This window comes from Canis lupus, chromosome 17, assembly GCF_048164855.1.
Source record: "Canis lupus baileyi chromosome 17, mCanLup2.hap1, whole genome shotgun sequence".
Taxonomy (NCBI): domain Eukaryota; kingdom Metazoa; phylum Chordata; class Mammalia; order Carnivora; family Canidae; genus Canis; species Canis lupus.
In genome coordinates, this window is record NC_132854.1 from 30,265,386 (window position 1) to 30,286,155 (window position 20,770).

At 41.2% G+C, this 20,770-nt stretch overlaps 1 protein-coding gene and 1 long non-coding RNA gene across 3 annotated transcripts in view; one reads left to right on the forward strand and one right to left on the reverse strand.

Annotated features, from left to right (window-relative positions):
• The window catches only part of SLAIN1 (SLAIN motif family member 1), a 59,252-nt gene extending 48,735 nt beyond the window's left edge, over positions 1–10,517 (reverse strand). The window contains exon 1 of one of the 2 annotated variants that reach the window (XM_072782678.1): positions 9,865–10,517. In XM_072782678.1, the coding sequence (XP_072638779.1) occupies positions 9,865–10,478 (614 nt within the window). In that variant the 5' untranslated portion in view covers positions 10,479–10,517. The remainder of the gene's footprint in view (positions 1–9,864) is intronic. The other variant, XM_072782679.1, reaches the window with a different exon arrangement.
• Positions 10,518–10,964: 447 nt separating this feature from the next.
• The window catches only part of LOC140607997 (uncharacterized), a 67,326-nt gene continuing 57,520 nt past the window's right edge, over positions 10,965–20,770 (forward strand). Inside the window, exon 1 of the long non-coding RNA XR_012009931.1 lies at positions 10,965–12,332. This is a non-coding gene — a long non-coding RNA (uncharacterized lncRNA). The remainder of the gene's footprint in view (positions 12,333–20,770) is intronic.

Consider the following 20,770-nt stretch of genomic DNA (forward strand, 5'->3'; position numbering starts at 1 on the left):
AGTGGAAATGTGAAACAGCATAACCAGTTGGGGAAAGATTTTGGCAGCTTCCTAAAAAGTTAACATACACGTCCTCTCTGTTCCAGCCTCTCAACAGCTATTAAGTATTTATTCAAAAGAGATGAATGCATGTGCCCCCACAAAGACTTATTTGTAATAGCCAAAACTTGAAAACAGCCAAGATGTTCATAAGACATATGAATAATAAAAAAACATTGCTACATCCATGCAATCTAACAGTTCTCACAATATGAAGGAATGAATTGATTCATGTAACACAGATGAATTTCAAAATAATTATCTTGAGTATAAGAAGCCAGACCAAAAACAAATGAAAAACAGTACATACAATGTAATTTCATAGGTATGAGAATATAGAAAACACAAACTATTCTAGACTCACAGAAAGCAGACCAGTGGTTGGCTGCCTTGACAGGAAATAGGCAGGAGCCAGAGAACACAAAGGGCCACAAAAACTGGGAGCATTAAGGTGTTCGCTCCCTTGATTGTGGTGATGGTCTTAAGGGTGTGTATATATACATAAAGACCTGCATATTTTAATATACGCAGCTTATACTTCACTTATGCGTCAATAAGGCTAAAAAAAATTCACAACACAGGAAGTGTTTTCTATCCTTGAATGTTCTTGAGACTTGAGTAGCCATTCCAGGTGAAACAAAGAAGCAGGTGCCACAGCCTTGACACAAATGAGCCAGTAAATTGTCAACTCTGGAATTTTATTTTGCCAGGGTGGGGGGTGGGAGGGGAATGGCAGGGAGGGGCAGAGGGAGAATCTTAAACAGACTCCATGCCCAGTGTGGAGCCCGACACAGGGCTCGATCTCTCAACCCTGAGATCATGACCTGAGTCAAAATCAAGACTCAGAGGGACGCCTGGGTGGCTCAGTGGTTGAGCGTCTACCTTCGGCTCAGGGCGTGATCCTGGAGACCCTCTTCCTGTGTCTCTGCCTCTCTCTGTCTCTCATAAATGAATAAATAAAATATTTTTTAAAAAAAAATCAAGACTCAGATGCTTAACTGAGTGAGCCACCCAAGTACCCCTTTTTTTATTTTTTATTTAGTTTTTTTCTTTTTTTAGAGAGGAAATGGAACTTCTCTTTCAACAGCTTTAATAAGTTATCCCCACCTTTTTATACATGCAAAAACTCACATCACTGCCTGAGTCTCTGCTTACACTCAAATCCCTCTCAGCTGCCACTTGAAGTTACTGTGTGAAACACTGTTCTGCTCATTACCTCTAGCATCATAAGAACTGCTCATATCCTCCATTAGAAGACTTCTACCACCATGAAAATGTTAACTCAGGATTTTAGGTACTCCCACCACTTGGATTTTTTTGCTGGTAGTTTTTGTGGGGTTTTTTTTTTGTTTGTTTGTTTGTTTGTTTTTTTTGCTTATAGGGTAATTCTATAAAAAGATTTTCTTAATTCCTTAGGACCTATGTAATATAGTTCTTTCATTTGACCATACAGCCTTGTAGCATATTCAAAAGCAGTGCTCACTCCCACCACCTCTTCTCCATCACAACCTAATGCCAGAGGCTGACCCAGAAGCTGACTTCAGGCACATCAAATTTAGCTAAAGGTAAGATTAAGTACTTTACTGAACCAGAGGAATGAAATGAAGTCTACATGTTAACTGGTTAACATGTAAACCTAGTCTCAGTTTCTCTTCACATTCCTAGAATTGACTGCCTTACTTATAGCTCCCAGGAGTGCAGAAGTTTGTGTCTAGAGACAGATTAACCCAAGAGAAGACTTAGAAAAACTGAAATTTGAACTGGCTACCCATCCAATCACTTGGTAAAAAGCACCACTATGCAGAACTTTAGATCAACTTCAATACCTACCCCCTTGGGATATAAGCAAATAATCAGTAACACCAGATACTTAGAATATTCCTTTTACATTAGAAGCCTGAGTCTAAAAGTAGAGGGGGAAGAAAGGAGAAAACAATGCAGAGAACTGAAGAAAAACCCAAGACAACCATACTTGGTATCATCAGATAAAATGTTACATTCACAAAAAAAAATATTTAAAAAGAAAGTTTCTTCATTCTTAGGAAATGGAACTATTTTAGCAGAACAAAAAAATTCAATGAGTTTGGAAGACTGAGTTTAAGAAATTTCCCAAATGCAAAACAAAGACACAGACTGACAATGACAGAAGTCATAAAAAAATTAAATTCGCACCAAGTAAGCCTACATCTGATTATCACAGGTTCTAAAACATACACATGCACACATGCAGAGAGAAGCTTATTTTTAAAAAGCGGCAGAAAATTAGAGAATTGAAGGCAGGCCATTGAGTTCTAAAGTGAGAACACCCACAAATGTCCAGTACAACAGAGTCCCATACCAAGGTACAACAAGACATTTTAGAAAACTAGGGATAAAGAAAACTAAAAAAGTCAAGAAGGATTAGGTATCCAAATAACAGTGTACTTCAAAGTCTAAAACATGGTAAAAATTAGAACAAAATGGAACAATGCCTTCAAACATAAGAGAAAGTGACTTAGGCTTTTTATACCCAGCCCAACTATGAATCTTTTATGAGGATAAAGACATTTTTAAATAAGCAGAAGTTCACAGTGTACTTCTCATACATATGTTCTTTCTCAGAAAACTACTGGAGGCTGTGCCCCACCTACTAGAATAACTGAAAGATGAAGATAAAGAATCTTAAAAATGAGAGGTCCCACATAAGCAAGAAACCTGAGGAATTCCCATTAACACAGCACTGTGCATGCAGCCTAAAAAGTAAAGACTGGAGCAATGGGCTTAAGAGTTCCAGGAGGGATGGAATTACAAAATAAATTTTTTAAAACAGATTTAAGAGACTGTCAAATATGTATGAACTTATCAAGGAATTTATGGCTCCAGTAGAGTATTTGAAAAATTAGTAATAGGGATTAAAGAAATTGAAGGGGGAAAAGAAAGGCCATTACTAACTCTTGGAGGGAAAAAAGGAATTAGAGGGAAATAAATGTAACATAGGATTAACAGGGCTCAGTTAACAACTGTTATAATATAGGTGTTACATAGGATTTACTATAAAAATTATGAAAACCATTATGAAAAAGGAAGATCTGGTGGTTTGGCAGTGAGGAGAAGAAAGCTTTGTCTTCATCCTCCAAAACAAGTCTACAGATGTCTAAGATCATGTAGTACAAGTGACTGTTCAGAAATAAAGAGCAAAAGAAACAGTATCAAGTGATGCCTGTGTGGAGGATTTGGAGGTAGGAATGATGGAAGGGCTGTTGCTTTCTGTAAAGATCCTTGCTGCTTACGTCCTATTAATTGCATTACTTTGATACAACTTTAGAAGCACTGTGCAAATGTATGGTATTAAGACAAATGATCTTTTTCAGAGTCAGTCTCCAAACAATGTACCCTTGATAGCCTACTATGAGCCTACTATTTCTATGGTGAGGCCTAGGGCTGGATCTGAAGAAAGAAGAAAAAAAGCAGACAGTGATCATGTAGCTCCAAAATTCCTTGAGTACGACATAACTCCAAAATCAGACAAGCAAAGTAAAACTTCTATTTCTCCTCAATGGTCTCAATCTTCCAAAAAGTCACCAAAATCACCTTATTTGTTGTTATTACAATATCCTATTTTGCCATCATTAATACAATATCCCTGCTGACTTACAAACTGCTCTTTCAACTTCTGTAGTTCTACTAATTAAAGTATATTTGAATCTGGCAAGATAGAAGAAAAACCTTCATCCAAAACTTGAGAATTCTTCAAATATTAGAAAAGCTATCTTTTAAAATGTCACATTATTTTTCTTTGACTTTGCTTCAATAACTTCCAAAGGCATGTGGCTAGAAAGGATTAGCTTTCTCATAGAACCTCTTCCTTTCCATACATTTCACATTCTGGATGCCCTCACTTAATACAAGTGCTAATACTGGGAGGACAGGAAACCACAAAGCCCACTATAACAACAACAACCTGGTGCTTCAAAAGAAGTTATTATAACTATCTAGAAAAATCAGTTATTCTCAAGTAAATGTTTGGCTCGAACATCATCCTTCGAATAATAAAAAAATGATAGAGCAAATATATACATCTCTTTTACAGACCTATCACTGAGAAAGAATACGTGGCAATTTTCAGACATGTAATTCAAGAGCCTTCAATCATCGTAAGTTCCATTTTAAGGAAAGTTAAGATATCGGCCCTAATAAGCACAATCAATCAATCGTTAGTCAAACTGAAATGTTTGATTAACCAGCACCTGCTAGGGTCACACTGGTCAGCCACTGCAAAGTAATCTTACCACCACTAAGCTATTAAAAGGACACATGAAGTCCAAATTTGAGTTATGGAACTGTCCTCCAGCAGACTGTCTCTCCCGCCCCGCAGTCAGAGCTAGATTCTATTTCGGTGTCTCACTGCAGGGTTTCTCGAGGACCTCAGCACATACTTCACTCAACTCTGTTTGCCTCTAGAAAACACTGCGGTTTTCAATTAGCATTTGTCAGAAACTGAAGCACCCTCTGGTCTTTTCACTGAAAATCAATTATGGAAAAAAAAAAAACAGTTTAGGTGGTCTAATTTAGCTGTGCCATATGTATAGTACAAGGTGTTCAGCAGTTTTGATGAAGAATTGGCAAGGATTTAGCCAACTGTCCGGGGTCTTGGTGTGACACATGAAAGATAAATATCTCATTCATTAAATTTTCCTTAATTTGTACATATCACCCTTTTCCCCTTATATAATTTTGAACTTTTCTCCTATCCTTTCCAATTGGGCAAGTTCAAAATCTCTGCCACATCCCTTTTATACAAGTCTCAATATTCTTCTGACACTCCACTAAAATAAAAGCCCTATATGGGGCTGTATTTTATGTTGACTGGCATATTTTTATCTTGACATTTTCTGAATATAGAATTGTCTTCCTGATTGAGGTGTGCAAGACCGTGCTTTCCCCAGTGCTACCCTATCTTCAAGAGTTTTTGCTTTTTCCACCTGCTTTCCCCAAGACCATTTTGCTTTGCCACCTGCTTTCCCCAAGACCATTGTGCTTTCAAAAGATGTAAAATGCCATTTTTCTATCTGTGACCATAACACACCAATACACTTGCCATGCCTACCCAGGGCACACACATGTAAAACGAAATAAGTTTAATCAAGACAAATTCGTGTTGTAGGATATGATGCATTCTGATTTTATATCCTGCTGCTCTTTTTTTAAAAAACAAAGAGATGCTGGACAATCCACTAAACAGACTATAACACGCTAATGGTCATAACCAAGCTCAGGAAAAATATCAGTGGTGTAAACACTTCTGAATCTGTCTGAACAATCTGAACTGTGGTCTTAATCTTTGAATAAAAAACTGGAGGAGCTATGCAAGTCACTTCACCTCAGAGCTTCAGTCCCTCAATCATGCAATAGAGGAGCTGAAACGGGTCATGGAAAGGTCTAGTATGCAGTTAACAACTCACTGCTCCCCCTGCAACTTTACACTAATCTGATTTCTCTTCCTGATACCCTGGTGCTTGCCAGCCTGGGAACATTGAGGCAGTGATCTTGAAAACCTCCTTCCATACAGACTGGCAAATCATCCAGCCACATGTTCCAGGCATGCATCAAAATTTCAATCCTTGGGGGACACCTGGGTAGCTGAGCGGTTGAGCATCTGCCTTTGGCTCAGGGCCTGATCCCGGATTCCCAGGATCAAATCCCATATTGGGCTCTTTGCATGGAGCCTGCTTCTCCTCTCTCTCCGTGTGTCTCTGCCTGTGTCTCTCATGAATAATAAAATCTTTTAAAAATTTTTCAATCCTTGTAGCTTATTTGCTCCCGATATTGAGATTCTCCCCTTTACTTTCTAGCCTAATGGCATTCTAGAGAGTTAAGGCCATCAAATTAGTAGCATTACTGAAAAATCCATATAGCAGAATGTGAAGTTTACTACGGGATTATAACTGGACGGAAGGTTATAGGGGCACCTGGGTAGCTCAGTCGGTTAAGTGACCGACTCTTGATTTTGAGCCCTGCATTGGGCTCCCTGCTCAATAGGGAATCTGCTGGAGATTCTCTGCCTCTCCCTTGGCCCCTCTCAGCTCATGAGCATGCTCTCCCTCCAAAATAAATAAATCTTAAAAAAAAAAAATTAGGGTTCTGGAACCACAGTCTAATTTTCTGAGACATTTAATTCTAGCAGCCCAGTGCTAAGATTAAAGCAAAATTAAATAATTTAATTTCAATTGAGATAAATATTTTAAATGAAACAACTGTTTCAAAGCTTTTCATCAAAAGGAAAAGAGGAACACACCATCCTTCTCACATTTTTTTTTTTTTTTTTGTAAACAGAAGATACTTAGGGGTGAAATAACTGTTTGGAAAAAAGACTTAAGAGACCTGACTGACTGTTCATTAATGAGCTATCATCAAGCAAATACTGATTTTACAATTCACTGTTTTCCTTCTACACCTAATTCTTGAGCCAAGGGTTATCCAGATTTTTTTTTTTTTTTTTAGATTTTATTTATGTATTCATGAGAGACACACAGAGAGAGAGAGAGAGGCAGAAACACAGGCAGAGGGAAAAGCAGACTCCATGCGGGGAGCCTGAAGTGGGACTTAATCCCGGGTCTCCAGGATCACGCCCTGGGCTGAAGGCGGAGCTAAACTGCTGAACCACCCAGGCTGCACTATCCAGATTGTTAATAAAAGGTGAAGAATTATACTCCAAGGTTTGTAGAAAAAAATGAGTAACATGAAAGAACTTCTAGAATGTTTTCTTTCCTGAAAATAAGACATCTTAATGGAAGGACTATTCTAAATAATCAAGAACGAGTTTTCTTTAGCCCATTAGAATAAAGTCACGATAAAAATGCATGAAAAATTACAGGCAAGACAGTTAACAGTAAGCTGTTCCTTACTACTGTTACTTCAACAACAATGCAATTGTTACAGGGAGACAAAGATGTCCAAGATGTATTCAGTGAAAGATAAAAAAAAAAAAAATGCTGTGTATATATTTGCATAATGATTTGTATAATTATGTTTTTATCTTGAAAATCTACAGCATGTTAATTGTGAAACTCTGAAACGTGGTAGTGAATTGAAGAAAAGAAGGAAGACTCCTATGACTTCATACTCTTATCTGTGGGGATCTTTTTTCTTCCAGTGTGAAAATGTAAAACTATTTTTAAATACTTTTTTAAGTAATCAGGTACATATTATCTACTACAGTCGCTTAACAGAGGAAATAAATAAGTTGTCTCCCTGCAAACCTGTTAGGCAATCCAAACGAAAAGCACTTTTGAGACTATGCAAGTACATACATAGTATGCAGTGATGAAGGAACATCAGAGAGCTTTGCAAGCATTAATAAGTGGGTTAAACTTTGAGAATTAGACCTGTTATTTGTGCAAGAGGCCAAGGTATTGCAATACAAAAATATTTTGATTTATAAGATGCTAAGACAAAGTTTTCTGTAAATCAGGAGCCCTTAATTTTTTTTTTTTTTTGCCCTTAAAATTTTTTAATTACATCCCACCTAAGAGTAATGACACCTCCATTTTTTCCACATGGGATTCTAATCCTACATCTGTTTTGAAAAAGATAGGCCGGGATCCCTGGGTGGCGCAGCGGTTTGGCGCCTGCCTTTGGCCCAGGGCGCAATCCTGGAGACCTGGGATCGAATCCCACATCGGGCTCCCGGTGCATGGAGCCTGCTTCTCCCTCTGCCTATGTCTCTGCCTCTCTCTCTCTCTCTCTCTCTCTCTGTGACTATCATAAATAAATTTAAAAAATTAAAACAAACAAACAAACAAATGAAAAAGGCCATAAAACAATGTGCCACTTGTCTGTAGAAACATCTATAAAGCGTCAAGGCATTGATTTATGTACTCCCCTAAATAGCTGATGAGTGAAATTAGTAGAACCTGCTATACTTTACATTCACTTCAAACCATCTGAAGTGCTAACAAAGTAATCCCACAGAGCAGGTCATTTTTTTTCCCAAAGTTATTTCAATACTATTTTGACAAAAAACAAACTACAAAAAAAAAAAGCCTACATATCAAAATTCTAGCAGTAGTTGGACAATAGGGAGAAGTCCATTCAATGGAAGAAAATACTATTATATTAGCTATGTATATACTACCCCATTTGAATACACTTCCAAAATTATAAGCATATCATAATACGTTTAAAAATGCTAACACTTTTAACGTACAGGATTGATGCCCATCAAAAACACAAACAAGTTTCCTTCTACCATTTAAGTACATATTTCCAGAAAAGGCCAAGTGGGAACTAAATCAATGTAACGTAATTTGAAAGCAACATATGGGCTTAGAGTTATTATAACCTAAGAACGACCAACATGAGAGCATTTTCTAGTGCCATGTTCAGGCTGAAACTGAGTTTACAATACAGCCTGGGCTTCACAAAAAAACAAAGGTGTAATATCTAAAGAACGGCTTATAAAGCTCCCAAAAGTGGGGAGTTGTTTTGGTTTTTACAACTTGAGCTACCAGCACAGCTGCCTGCCAACAGGGAGAGTACTGAGGAGGAGGAGATGCTCCAGATACGTTTGGATTCTGCAGTTCAAACCAATTAATGTACTTTGCAGTCAGGAGCTCTAAGTATATAGAACACCACAGGTCTCAACAGAAAACCAGTAAGATTCTCCATTTCCCATTCCTCCGTGTGAGATCATGCAACAGGACCACAGAGAAAGTGAGGGAAATCCAGCCTCCAGGAGCAGGAAGAACCCGAGATAAAAGAAGGGCTCCAACTCTTCTTCCTGCCACAGCTACTTAAAGGTGAATGCTGTGCATTTTCCCTGCGGGAATCAAAGTTCCACTTTCTGAGGCTTCTACTCATCTTCCCCTGTCCCACTACCCCTAGGAGATGGAGGAAAGCAAATGAAGCAACCAAAAGAAGTAGGTCACGAAAGGAACTTACTCCATGAGAACGTAGCGTAAAAACACTAAGGTAACCGGACCCTCCCCTTCAAAGTCACTCATTGATGGAGAGAAGAGCTAACCAGATTTCCAGTGAAATGCTGCTGCCAGCCACAGGTTTTTAGATAACTTAGTTTCTAAAAAAATAATGATTATAATTATAATAAAGTTTCTCTAATCTCCCTTTTCTTCAATCAACAGTTCGATTTAAAAAAAAAAAAAGAATTAAAGAAAGATCCTTGGTTTCGAAGTAAAGTGTCTTCAAGCTGCCCCCATCTTTGACACCATTAGTGACAGGAAAGCCAGTGAGGGCAGCACATCTCAAAACAGCTAGTCAGGCTTTGAAATGAGAGGCGATCAAGGAAAATGCAGCGGACGAGGACGTGCGACCGCACAGCTCAAACCGCAAGAACGAATCTCCGAGGCGGCGGCTGGGGAGGCGGCGGGGGAAGCCACGGGAGGGCACCCCCCCGCCGCACAGACCCTGCCCAGGTCCGCCGGGGAGGAAAGACCAGGTTGGCCTCGCAGACGGAGGCCAACCCCTCCCCATCCCCCGTGCCTCCCCCCAGATGATGGGGCGGGCGGGAAGCTGGACCGAGTAACAAAAAGAAGGCACGGGTTCTTCGGTGACTGCTCCACGGAGCCGGGGGCCGCTGCAGCAGGGCGCGGACCCGCGGAGACGGAGGGGACCGGCCCATCCCCGGCGGCGCCAGCCTGAGCTGCGAGAAACACGTTTCGCCCTCGGGAAAGGCCCCGGCTCCTCGCGGACCTGGGCACCTGCCAGGCCACCGCGTCCCGGGGCGACCGCGAGCCCCCCCCCCCCCCCCGCTGCCCCGGCCCACGCCCACCCCGCTCCCCGGGCCTCCGAGGCCGGGCCCCCGGGGGAGGGAGCGGAGCTCGGCAATACCAGGTGCAGTCGTCCTCGTCCCGCCAGGCGGCCACGCTCTCCAGGTCCAGCGGCTCCACCTCGTCCAGCAGCGTCGGGGGCGGCGAGGGCGGCGCGGGGGCTCCCCCCGGCGGCGTCCCCGCGCCCCCCGGCTCCGGCCCGCCGCCGCCCGCGCCGAAGAAGCCCGCCGCCGGCTTGAAGTAGACGAAGGGCGCCTCGGGGGACTGTGCCAGGCTGCAGAGCAGGGAGGGTGCCGGGCTGGGCAGGCAGAAGGTGCCCGGGAACGCGGGGCTGGAGCCGCCGCCGCCGCCGCCGCCGCCCCCGGCGCCCAGCGCCAGCCCGAGCCCCAGGCCCCCCGAGGCGGCGGCGGCGGCGGCCGGGGGGCTCCGGGGACCCAACGGGCTGCAGGCCCCGGCGGGGGGCGGCGCGGCGGGCGGCGGCGGCGGCGGCAGCAGCAGCAGGTGCGGGGCGGCGGCCGCGCTCGCCGCCCGGCTCCGCAGCTGCTCGTTCTGCTTCTCCAGCTTGCGCACCAGCTCCTGCAGCTTCTTCACCTCCAGCTCTGCGTTCACCACCGGCCCGGAGCCCGCTCCGGAGCCGCCCCCTGTCGAGGCGCATTTCACCTGCTCCGCCATCATCGTGGGCCCCGGGGGCGCCGCGGCCGCGGGCGGTGGGGGGCGGGGGGGGACGCGCCGCCGCGCCGCTCCTCGGGCCGCGGGGAGGCTACGGCTCCTTCCCTGCCGCCCCGGCCCGAGGCGCCGACCACGCTGGGGCAGGAGCCGAGCCGGCTGCTCGCATCAGCACCGGGGCCCAGCCTCCGGCCGAGGCAGCCGCCGCCGAACGGCTCTGCACATGCTCAGAGCGCCCTCCGGTCCCCCGGGCGGCGCGGCGGCTCCGGGTTTTAGCCGCGGCCCCGGGGCGGGGCGGGGCGGGGCGGGGCGCGAACGCCGGGTGGGCGGGGCCGGCGGGGACCTGCGGCGCGAGGAGGCGCGCCCCCTGCCGCCCTGCCCCCAGGTGCCCGGCGGGGCCCGGCCCGCGCTTTCCCGCCCGAGGCGCTGCCGCAGCTGTGCCGAGCGCCCGCGGCGCGGTCCGCGAGCCCGGGTTCCCCGAAGCCCGCTGCAGGCGCCTGCCCTGGAGGCGCGCACCCCGCGCCCGCGCCGTGCTGCGGCCCAACCGCCGTAGCCACTGGCCCCGGGCTCACGAAGCCCGCGGAGAACCCGAGGGCCGAGGACGTTACCCCGGGGCTGAAAAGTGAAAACGTGGAGCAGAAAGACTTTGAGGCAGTGCTACTAATCCACTAATTGGCAATACAGAAGCAAAATGGTGGGGGACAGGAGGCCGGGGAGAAAGAAGACGTCCCTCTAAGACAGGCCAGCTGCTGAAGAGCCCAGTGGTGCTCAGTGTACCCTAAAGCGGAGGAACTCAAATGATTCCTTTACCACCAGTGCCGGTCGTGATAAAGCAAGAGCATTTTCCGTACCGCGTATCACACAAAAGGCCTTGGAGCACTTCACTGCTCCAGACCCGATTCTAAGAGTTGACCATCACGCAGTGAACAGGACAAGCAAAAATCATTACAGGCGAAACATGAGTAAAATTGCATAGTGCTCCATCTCTTTAATAATTTACAAGCTATTAGGTCAGACTGACTTACGGGGGTGGAAGGGAACCGAGGAAAACAAAACCTCTATCCCAGTATCCCTGACCTCACCTGCAAGCTGCTCTTCTTACATCTTTTGGAAACTACTGGCAAATCTGCTCTGGGGGGCAGGGGGAGGCTTTTAGGTAGAAGAATTGAATCCAGTTTCATTCCATTAATATTGACTTTGAACTGTGAGTGTTTGACACACTCGGAGAGAAGTCTGCGATTTTATTATGAGAAAAGTCCGCACAACTGGTTCTCATCCTCAGATGATATGCTATCTGGTGAGAATTCCTGCTCGGGCACTTTACATACCAATCTCTGTGACAATGTACCACATCCCTCTGGTAGTGCTGGCACATCGTGTCGTTGGTTTTAGATATGGCTCGGTGCCCTCCTGCTCTGAAACACTTGTGTCTTCTCAGTTATCAGTTGGTATCTGTGGCTTCTGCAGAGGGTGGCTGCTCTGCATTTAACTCGCATGGTGAGAGCTTCCATAAATTAGAGAAGCATGTGTGAAAACTACCCTGACCCTTCCTATCCGGTGTTGCAGCTTACTGGACCACCACTTGACCACCTGTATCACCTTTCCAAGTTTTGGTCTATCTTCTCGATATGCTGGTGACTACTAAAACCTGGAGAAGTGGAATAATACTACTGAAAGTCCTAAGTAAAGAATCTATTGAAGGATTTTTCCCGCATGCTCAGTGGCAGATGCGGGTAGCAGTATCCCTGCAACACAAAGAAAGGGAGACAACAGGCATAATGAGAACAAAGAGCTGCTGGGTTCCACATTAGCAAGAGAAATTGGGAATAGGCACATGAAAGTGAAGACGGCACGGATTCAGAGGTAAAGAAAAGCAGTTATTTGACTACAAAATTTATATACTCTAGAGAAGCAGTAAAATAAATAGCCTACTCCTCCCCCATTTACCCAATACGGGCTGTAGAATACATCCAGGCAACCAGAAGTCAAGTCTTAGAACTGTGTTTTCTAAGTCACAATTATTAAATAACAAACTTAGTGTTTAAAAAGTAAGCATTCATTGGAATTTAGACCTAGGATAGAGATGACACATTCTGCCCCAAATTTCTCTTCTTCATTCTTCTTTTGGAAAGACAAATTTGCCCTCTTCCTATTTTAAAAAGTATGAAATGATTTATGTCTAGAGAAATATTAAATAATTGCTTTTCCTTCCTATTAAAGCACCTCTTTTTTTCTCCCCTTCTGTGAACTACTCATGTACACATACCAGAGACACTCAGGATGTATACACAGATTTTAATTTGGTATCCCCAGGATGCCTGTCTCTTTAACACATGATTAAAGAGGTTGATGGTGTCAAGGTTTTAATTAAGCAGCCTTGATTTTTTATTTTGATGCAAATTTGCAAAGCTTTGTGTTTTGAAAGAAATTGCACGCATAGCTGCTCCGATATAAATTATTTTTATTTTAAATGAAATCTATGATTTCTGAGGTTTATGAACTATGAAAGCACAGGTCTCATTAAGAACTTTGCTTTAAGAATGCATTTGAAGTACCATAATTGTTAAGAAACATCCATATATCACACATTCAAAACCAGATGAATAAACACAAATTTCTCTGTTGTTTCCCATTCCTTACACTTCAGAACTATGGTCACTAGGTCACTCTAGTGAACTCTAAGGGAGAAGATAACTTATTTTGATTTGTATGTTCACATATACTTCTAACAGTGTCTATGGACATCAAATTGACCTAGCCACAGAATTGCAAAGACAGCATAGTTTCCTTGAGTTTGTAAATCTAATTCTCTGAGGAAATCTAGAAACAGCTTGTCACTATCCTAGTTTTACAGATGACCTAACAAGGTTAGGCTACTTGCCCAAATTCAGGCATGAAAACGATGGCAGTTCTCAGCAGTTTCTAGTGGTCCAACCACCCTTCTCCTTACACCTTTGTCTTAGGGTAAAAGTCCTCTAAGAGTAAACCCCATAGATTTTAAATGTAGATTTTCCATCAGTGCAATGGACATACCCGAATATGAGCACTATATTTGTCATGTTGGTAGATCCAATTACTGCAAGAAGAGAAAAACACCTAATGTGTTAAACTAAGATCAAAGATCCCCAACTGTGTTTTCGAGTTTATTCAGACTAGGGTGTTTGATTTTGTTTGCCTCTTAATGAAGATTCATGTTTGTCCATACTGAATAGACTTGAATACTGTGGGTCCCCACTGCCCTGGTGCGGCACCTAGCACAGTGTCTAGCACATAGCAAAGACACATTGAAGTTTTTTTGAGAATAAATGAATAAATAAATAAATCCCCAAGTTTTAGCAGTTTTAGCTGGAATTTAGACAAAAACATAAGTAGTTATTTCCATAAGCCTCATTTATCATGTGGTAACAACATGGAAGGATTAGAAGGCTGTTTGCAACCCCATAATAATTGATTATTTCACATCTAATCCAATTAAAAGCTAGAAACATACTTGCTGCTTCCAATGTGTGCATTTTAATGGAAGGGGATAATGCAGAGAGAAAACAAAAACACATGAAGCCACAATTTATATAAATAAGCCCTATGTGGATTGCCCCATTCAAACCCCACCCAGCCCTACCACTCAAATTCATGCCAATAACCCATGTAATTATACCCTGTAAAGTCACGTATAGTAGTAGTTATAACAGTAATAATGATAATACTTCTGTTTATAAGGCAAGCTATATTTGTCAGAGCCCTCTTTAATAAACATTTATTACATGTCTATTATGTTCAAGTCACAATGCCAGATGAGTTTTAGACGTGAGTAAGACTGTTTCCACCATCAAGGCCTTATCTAGTTGGAGAAAGAAGCACATCAGTAATTAACTATGGTACAAGACTTAGTGTGTTAAGTGTCAGACAAAAATACAAGTCAGCAACATAGGGAGTGCCCAAGAAGGGGCAATTAATTTTAGCTAAAAAAATTTAGGAAGAGGTTATGTAGAAAGTGAGTATTATTTCATTTGGTTCTGTTTATCAAGCCGTGGGGCATTGGGGCAAGTACTGTGGCATTCATCTATCAGACAGGATATAGGACGTATCAAAGCAACAATAGAACTAGGATTCAGCACCCATCTCTATTTTCTAGCCAATATTGTTTCTTCTTTGGTCATTTTTTTTTTTTTTTTTGCAAATACCTCACCTATCTACTACTCCCATTAAAATGGAACTTTTTACAATTTACCTTAATAGTACCAATTGATGCTTACTAATTAACAGTAGCTGTTCTAAACCCTTTACTGGCATTAACTCATTTAATCATCAAACAACCCTTTGAGGTAGTTACTGTTATTATTCCTGTTTTATAAGTGAGGAACCTGAGGCACAGAGAGGTCTAACTCTCCTACCCAGGCAGTAAGCAGCAGAACCAATATTTGAAGCTAGGCAGTCTGGCTTTCAGAGTCCGGGTTTATAAAATATAGTATTGCCCTTTCAGTCTTAGGCAGCACATATCAGAATACCCTGCTCTAGTCTCAGTGGCTTATCAATAAAAACCATGGACTAATGCAAAATCAATAGCAAGGACTGTCTTGAACAAAGTCTGATCCATTAATAAGCAAATATTACTAGAATTTAAAAAGCCACCAAGCACAGATTAGAAAACAGTAGGTTTCCAAGATCAACAAAGTTGCCAGTGCTGGTACAACATTTCTAACAGTACAATGTCTATTCATTCACAGCTTATTTCTGCACAGATGACAAAACAGCATTCATTGTCACTGCTTTGTCTTGCGTTTCTAGCCATTTAGCTTCTTCAAATGTCAATACCACTCTTAAGAATACTCAAAAGAAACAATGTCACAGCCTTTGTCCAATTTGAACAGATTTAAAATCTAAAGATTTAAAATCTTTAATGATTTTAAAGTTCAAAAATGAAAAAAGAAGTTCAGAAACTTTTTCAAAATTTGAAACTTTTTTTACCCACAATAAGGTTTTCTCTTCTTAAAAATGAGTGTGTGAGATAACTTAAAACTTGAAGGATAATATCATACTTAGAAGCGTCTTTCTTTTTTTTTTTCAAAATTTCTTTATAAGAGAAAAATAAATCTCATATGACTTGAATCTCGCTAGCAAAAATTGGTACTTATCCTATCATCACACTGGTATCTACCTTAGAGCTTTTGAAAGTATTTCAGTTAGAACAATCTATTTTCTTGTTTTCCTCAAATGTTTCTGTCATCATAAAAGGCAATATGATAGAGAGTTTTCTTTCTTTAATTCAAAAGAGTTATTTTTCTTTGATAATTTCCAGAGTGTTTGCAAAATTCCCTTACAAAAAAATTGCAATCACACCAGAGTGTTACAAACCAAAGTCAGAAATTATTTAAAAGTCCGTGACATGGCAGGGCAACGAGCCCTCCTATGATAGTGGATTCTTTAGTTCTCCTTCAAGGGACTAGCACAGCTTCAAGGCCATGACTATCCGAATCTGAGTAAGTGGCAGCTGAAGGCAGCCTACAGAAAAAAGTGCAGCATTCTTTTGGGCATCACATTCTAGAAGTCATAAGCCAGTCTCAAAAAAGTTGCTGCAAGTTTATTCAAGTTAAGGGGCACCTGGGTGGCTCAGTGGTTAAGCGTCTGCCTTTGGCTCAGGTTATGATCCTGGGGTCCTGGAATGGAGTCCCCACCTGGCTCCCTGCATGGAGCCTGCTTCTCCCTCTGCCTGTGTGTCTGCCTCTCTCTGTGTGTCTCTCATGAATAAATACATAAAATATTTAAAATAATAATAGTGAGTGTCTAATCATGGTCTGTGCACAATTAATATTCAGAAAGGCATAATAATTATACCAAAAAGGAGTGATCTGTGTTTCAACTATAAAATCTCATACTAGATGCTTCACAGAAACAATGGTTATAATCACGTCACTGAAGGATTGTGCCATTGTGATTATTGGTATGTTCTTATTTCTGATCTTTAGAAATATTGTTTGTTTTCAGAAAGAAAGATATGTCAATTAGCAGGAAATACTTTATTAATGATTGCCTTCACCAAAACAGAATGCAAAAACCTAAAAGACATACTCTGACAACTAAAGAATAGTCAAGTGGGTAGGATGGGGAGGAATTAACTATAAAGCAGTTTTGCAGATTTATAACCAGCTTAGAGCCTCTTTTTAGACTCTGGGCTTTATTTGGTGATATTTTAAACACTTTTTCTTTTTCTAGAGAGAGAGAGAGGGCAGGAGGGCAGGACAGAGAGAGTCTTACTAGGCTTCACCTGGGTGCCCAGCATGGAGCCCAACACAAGGCTCCATCTCATGACCCTGAGATCATGACCTGAGCCAAAATCAGGAATCCGAAACTTAACTGGCTGAGCCACTCAGGCAGCGCAGCACTTTTTGTTAGTCTGTGGAAAACAGTATCTGAAAGTGGCCAGATGCTACTAAAAATTAGAGACAGAGAAAACAAAAAATAATAAAACACAATTTTAAAAGATCAGGCTGGGGATCCCTGGGTGGCGCAGCGGTTTGGCGCCTGCCTTTGGCCCAGGGCGCGATCCTGGAGACCCGGGATCGAATCCCACATCGGGCTCCCGGTGCATGGAGCCTGCTTCTCCCTCTGCCTGTGTCTCTGCCTCTCTCTCTCTCACTGTGTGCCTATCATGAATAAATAAAAATAAAAAAAATAAAAATAAATAAATAAATAAATAAATAAATAAAATAAATAAAAGATCAGGCTGATTGGGTGATGAGACCGAAAGATTACAGATGTAGCTCCAAAGAAGAAAATCTAAAATAATTCAGCTTGTAGAAGATGGAAATCCAGAGAGTAACTGGAACCCTAACTTGGAAATGAGAGGGTGGCAATCTGTTTCTTTGATGCTTTACACAGGTGGACAGACAGGAGGAGAATCAGGGGGCAATCAGTAGAGCGTCATCGTCACTCATGTCCCTGGGCTGAGGAGGCTCCATCTCCATGCTTTCTGCCAACAGAAGAACAAAGGGTCCAGGCAACTGTACACTAGTTCAGGAACATGGCAAAAAGGCCTTCTACTTATATTTCATCGACCTAAGCAAATTATATAGCTTCACATAACTTCAAAGCAACACGGTTATGCAATCAAACCCTTTGACTAGAAGAACTGGAAATACTTAGCTGAACTATAATACTTACGTAAATGTTTCCTGCCACTAAATAAAGTTAAGGCTAAGATTTACCTAAAATATTTTGGCAGATTTCTATAAATAAATTTTGGACTCTCCTGTTCTCGTGGTTGTTTGGCTGTAAATTTATTGCAATTATGTCTTTGTAATTTTAGAGATGATTTTTGTTTGTGTATATATACATATATACACATTTTTTTATCATCTTTTACACTATTGATTCCTAATTTAATGGCATTGTGACTAGGAATTATGACCTATATAAATCTGATTCAATGAAATTTTTTTCTTAAAGTATAATTGACATACATTATATTAGTTTCAAGTGTCAAACAATGATTCAATATTTGTATATATTGCAAAATGATATACATATTGCAAAATAAGCTGAGTTAACCTCCATCAGCATACCCAGCTACAAAATTTTTTTTTCTTTTGATGAGGACTTCTGGGATCTACTCTCTTAGAAGTTTTCAAATATATGATACAGTATTATTAACCATGTACCTCGTGCCTAACCCCATAACTTATTTATTTTATAATTAAAAGTTTGTACCTTTTGATCCCCTTCATCCATTTTGCCCACTCCCATGTGCCCTCTGGCAACCACCAATCTGTTCTATCTATGGGTTTGTTTTTATTTTGTTTTGTTTTTAGATTGCATGTATAAGGGAGATGGAATTTTTCTCTGTCTGACTTCACTCTGATTCATTGAAATTTGATGAAACTTCCTTTGTGCCCTGATACACTGCCAATATTTGGAAATAGTCTATGCATATTTGAATAGTATTATACCTTCAATTTGTTAGATACATACACATATATAATTTATACACACATATATATGTTATTTATATATGTATATATAAATAAGTGTATATTATATATACACATAATTACAACATTTATTTAAACTTTTATTGATTAAAATATATAATTTATGTGTATTTATTTGAAATCAAATTCCTTAGGTTATTCAAATCCTTTATAGTCTAATCTATCATTGACAGAAAAATGTTGAAATGTTCTTGTGATAATATACATAGGTATACATATATGTTGTATTATATATTTTATATATTCATGGTCATGATTTATATTTTTGTGGATAATTCCATTTATTATTAGGTGATGTCTCCTTTCTAATGTTTTTTTGCCCTAAAATATAATTCGCTTAACATTAATAATATTAATATTGCTATACCAGCATTCTTTTGGTTAGTATTTTTAATCTTTTCATCTTCCTATGTTGCTTTCTTTAGAAGTGATTTACAAGAGGCACTTATAGTTAAATTTTGTTTTATCATCCAATCCAATGACCTCTGTTATTATTTAAGTTATTATTTAAGTTCATTTACTGTGATTATTGGTATTTCTTTTTTTTATTATTGGTATTTCTAAACTTATTTCTATCATTATAGTTGTGTTTTTTATCATACTTTTTTCCTTTTCCTTTTCTGCTTTTTCAGAAAATGAGTTATACATTTTTTATGGTTCATTTTTTCCCTCTGTTGATTTCAAAAGTATGCATTTTACTAATTAAAAATTGGCAGTGGGGAGCACCTAGGTGGCTTAGTTGGTTATGCATCCAACTCTTCACCTCAGCTCAGGTCTCGATTTCAGGGTCATGAATTCAAGCCCCATGTTGGGCTCCATGTTGGGTGTGCAGCCTACTTTAAAAAAAAAGTGAGAAGACATGTCTCCAAAGAAGACATCTAGATGGCCAACAGACACATGAAAAGATGCTCCACATTACCTATCGTCAGGGAAATGCAAATCAAAACCACAATGAGACATCACCTCATACCTGTCAGAATGGCTAAAATAAAAAACACAAGAAACAACAAGTGCGTGAGGATGTGGAGAAAAAGTAACCTTCACCCACTGGTGGTAGGAATTCACACTGGTGCAGCCACTGTGGAAAAAAGTATGGAGGTTCCTCAAAAAAATTAAAAATAGAACTACCCTATGATCCTGTAATGACACTACTGGGTATTTTTTCCCCTTTTTTAAATAAAGTTCTATTGAAAAAAGTCATGCCCATTTATTACTTATAGTTGATCACTGTTTTCATGCTACAAACGCAGATTTGAGCAGTTGCAACAGATATTATATGGCCCCCAAAGCTTAAAATATTTACTCTCTAGCCCTTTGCAGAAAATGTTCCTGACCCCTGGGAAGTGTAGAAGCACAACCTGGTTGGTGTTTTATAGAAGTTCAGCACGTGTCGGAGGTGGTAATGAATTTCATCATTATCATCCCAAGGTGTTTGGGGTTGGCTTTCATTTTCAGAAGTGTGGGTCTTGCTTCTTTTGGTCATTTCTTTCCTTATGGCCCCTACCCTCCTCACATTCTAAGTGCTGGCAATTACACTGGGGACAGGGGACTTTCCTTATGCTGTTGAGCATACAGTAGGTGCTAATGATAGCACCTTTCACCCACAAGAGGACCAGAAGAGCCTCAGCCTTTGGAGGCCTACAAATCACTTGACAAGACACTACGGGGTATTTACCCAAGAAAATAAAAACACTATTTCAAAAGGATTTATGCACCTCTACGTTTATTGCAGCATCATTTACAATTGCCAAATTATGAATGTATAAAGAAGAGGTGGCATGTATATATACAACGGAATATTACTCAGCCATAAAAAGAATGGAAGCTTGCCATTTGCAACAACATAGATGGAGTTACAGAGTATTATGTTAAGTGAAAAAAGTCAGTCCGAGAAAGACAAATACCATGTGACTTCATTCATATGTGAAATTTAAGAAACAAAACACATGAACGAGGGAAAAAGAGAGAGAGACAAACCAAGAAACAGATCTATTTTTTAGATTTATTTATTTATTTATTTTACAGTGAGAGTGGGAGCAGGGGGAGGGGTAGAGGGAGAGAGAGAGAGGGGGAGAGAAGCAGACACCCTGATGAGTGCAGAGCCCGTAGTGGGGCTTGATCCCACAGCTCTGAGATCATGATCCTGAGAGCATGACCTGAGATGAAATCAAGAGTCAGACACTTAACCGACTGAGCAGCCCAGGTGCCCCCAGGAAACAGATTCTTAACTATAGAGAACAAACTGATGGTTACCAGAGGGGATGGTGCGGGGGAGGGATGGCTGAAACAGGTGATGGGGATTAAGAGTATACTTAT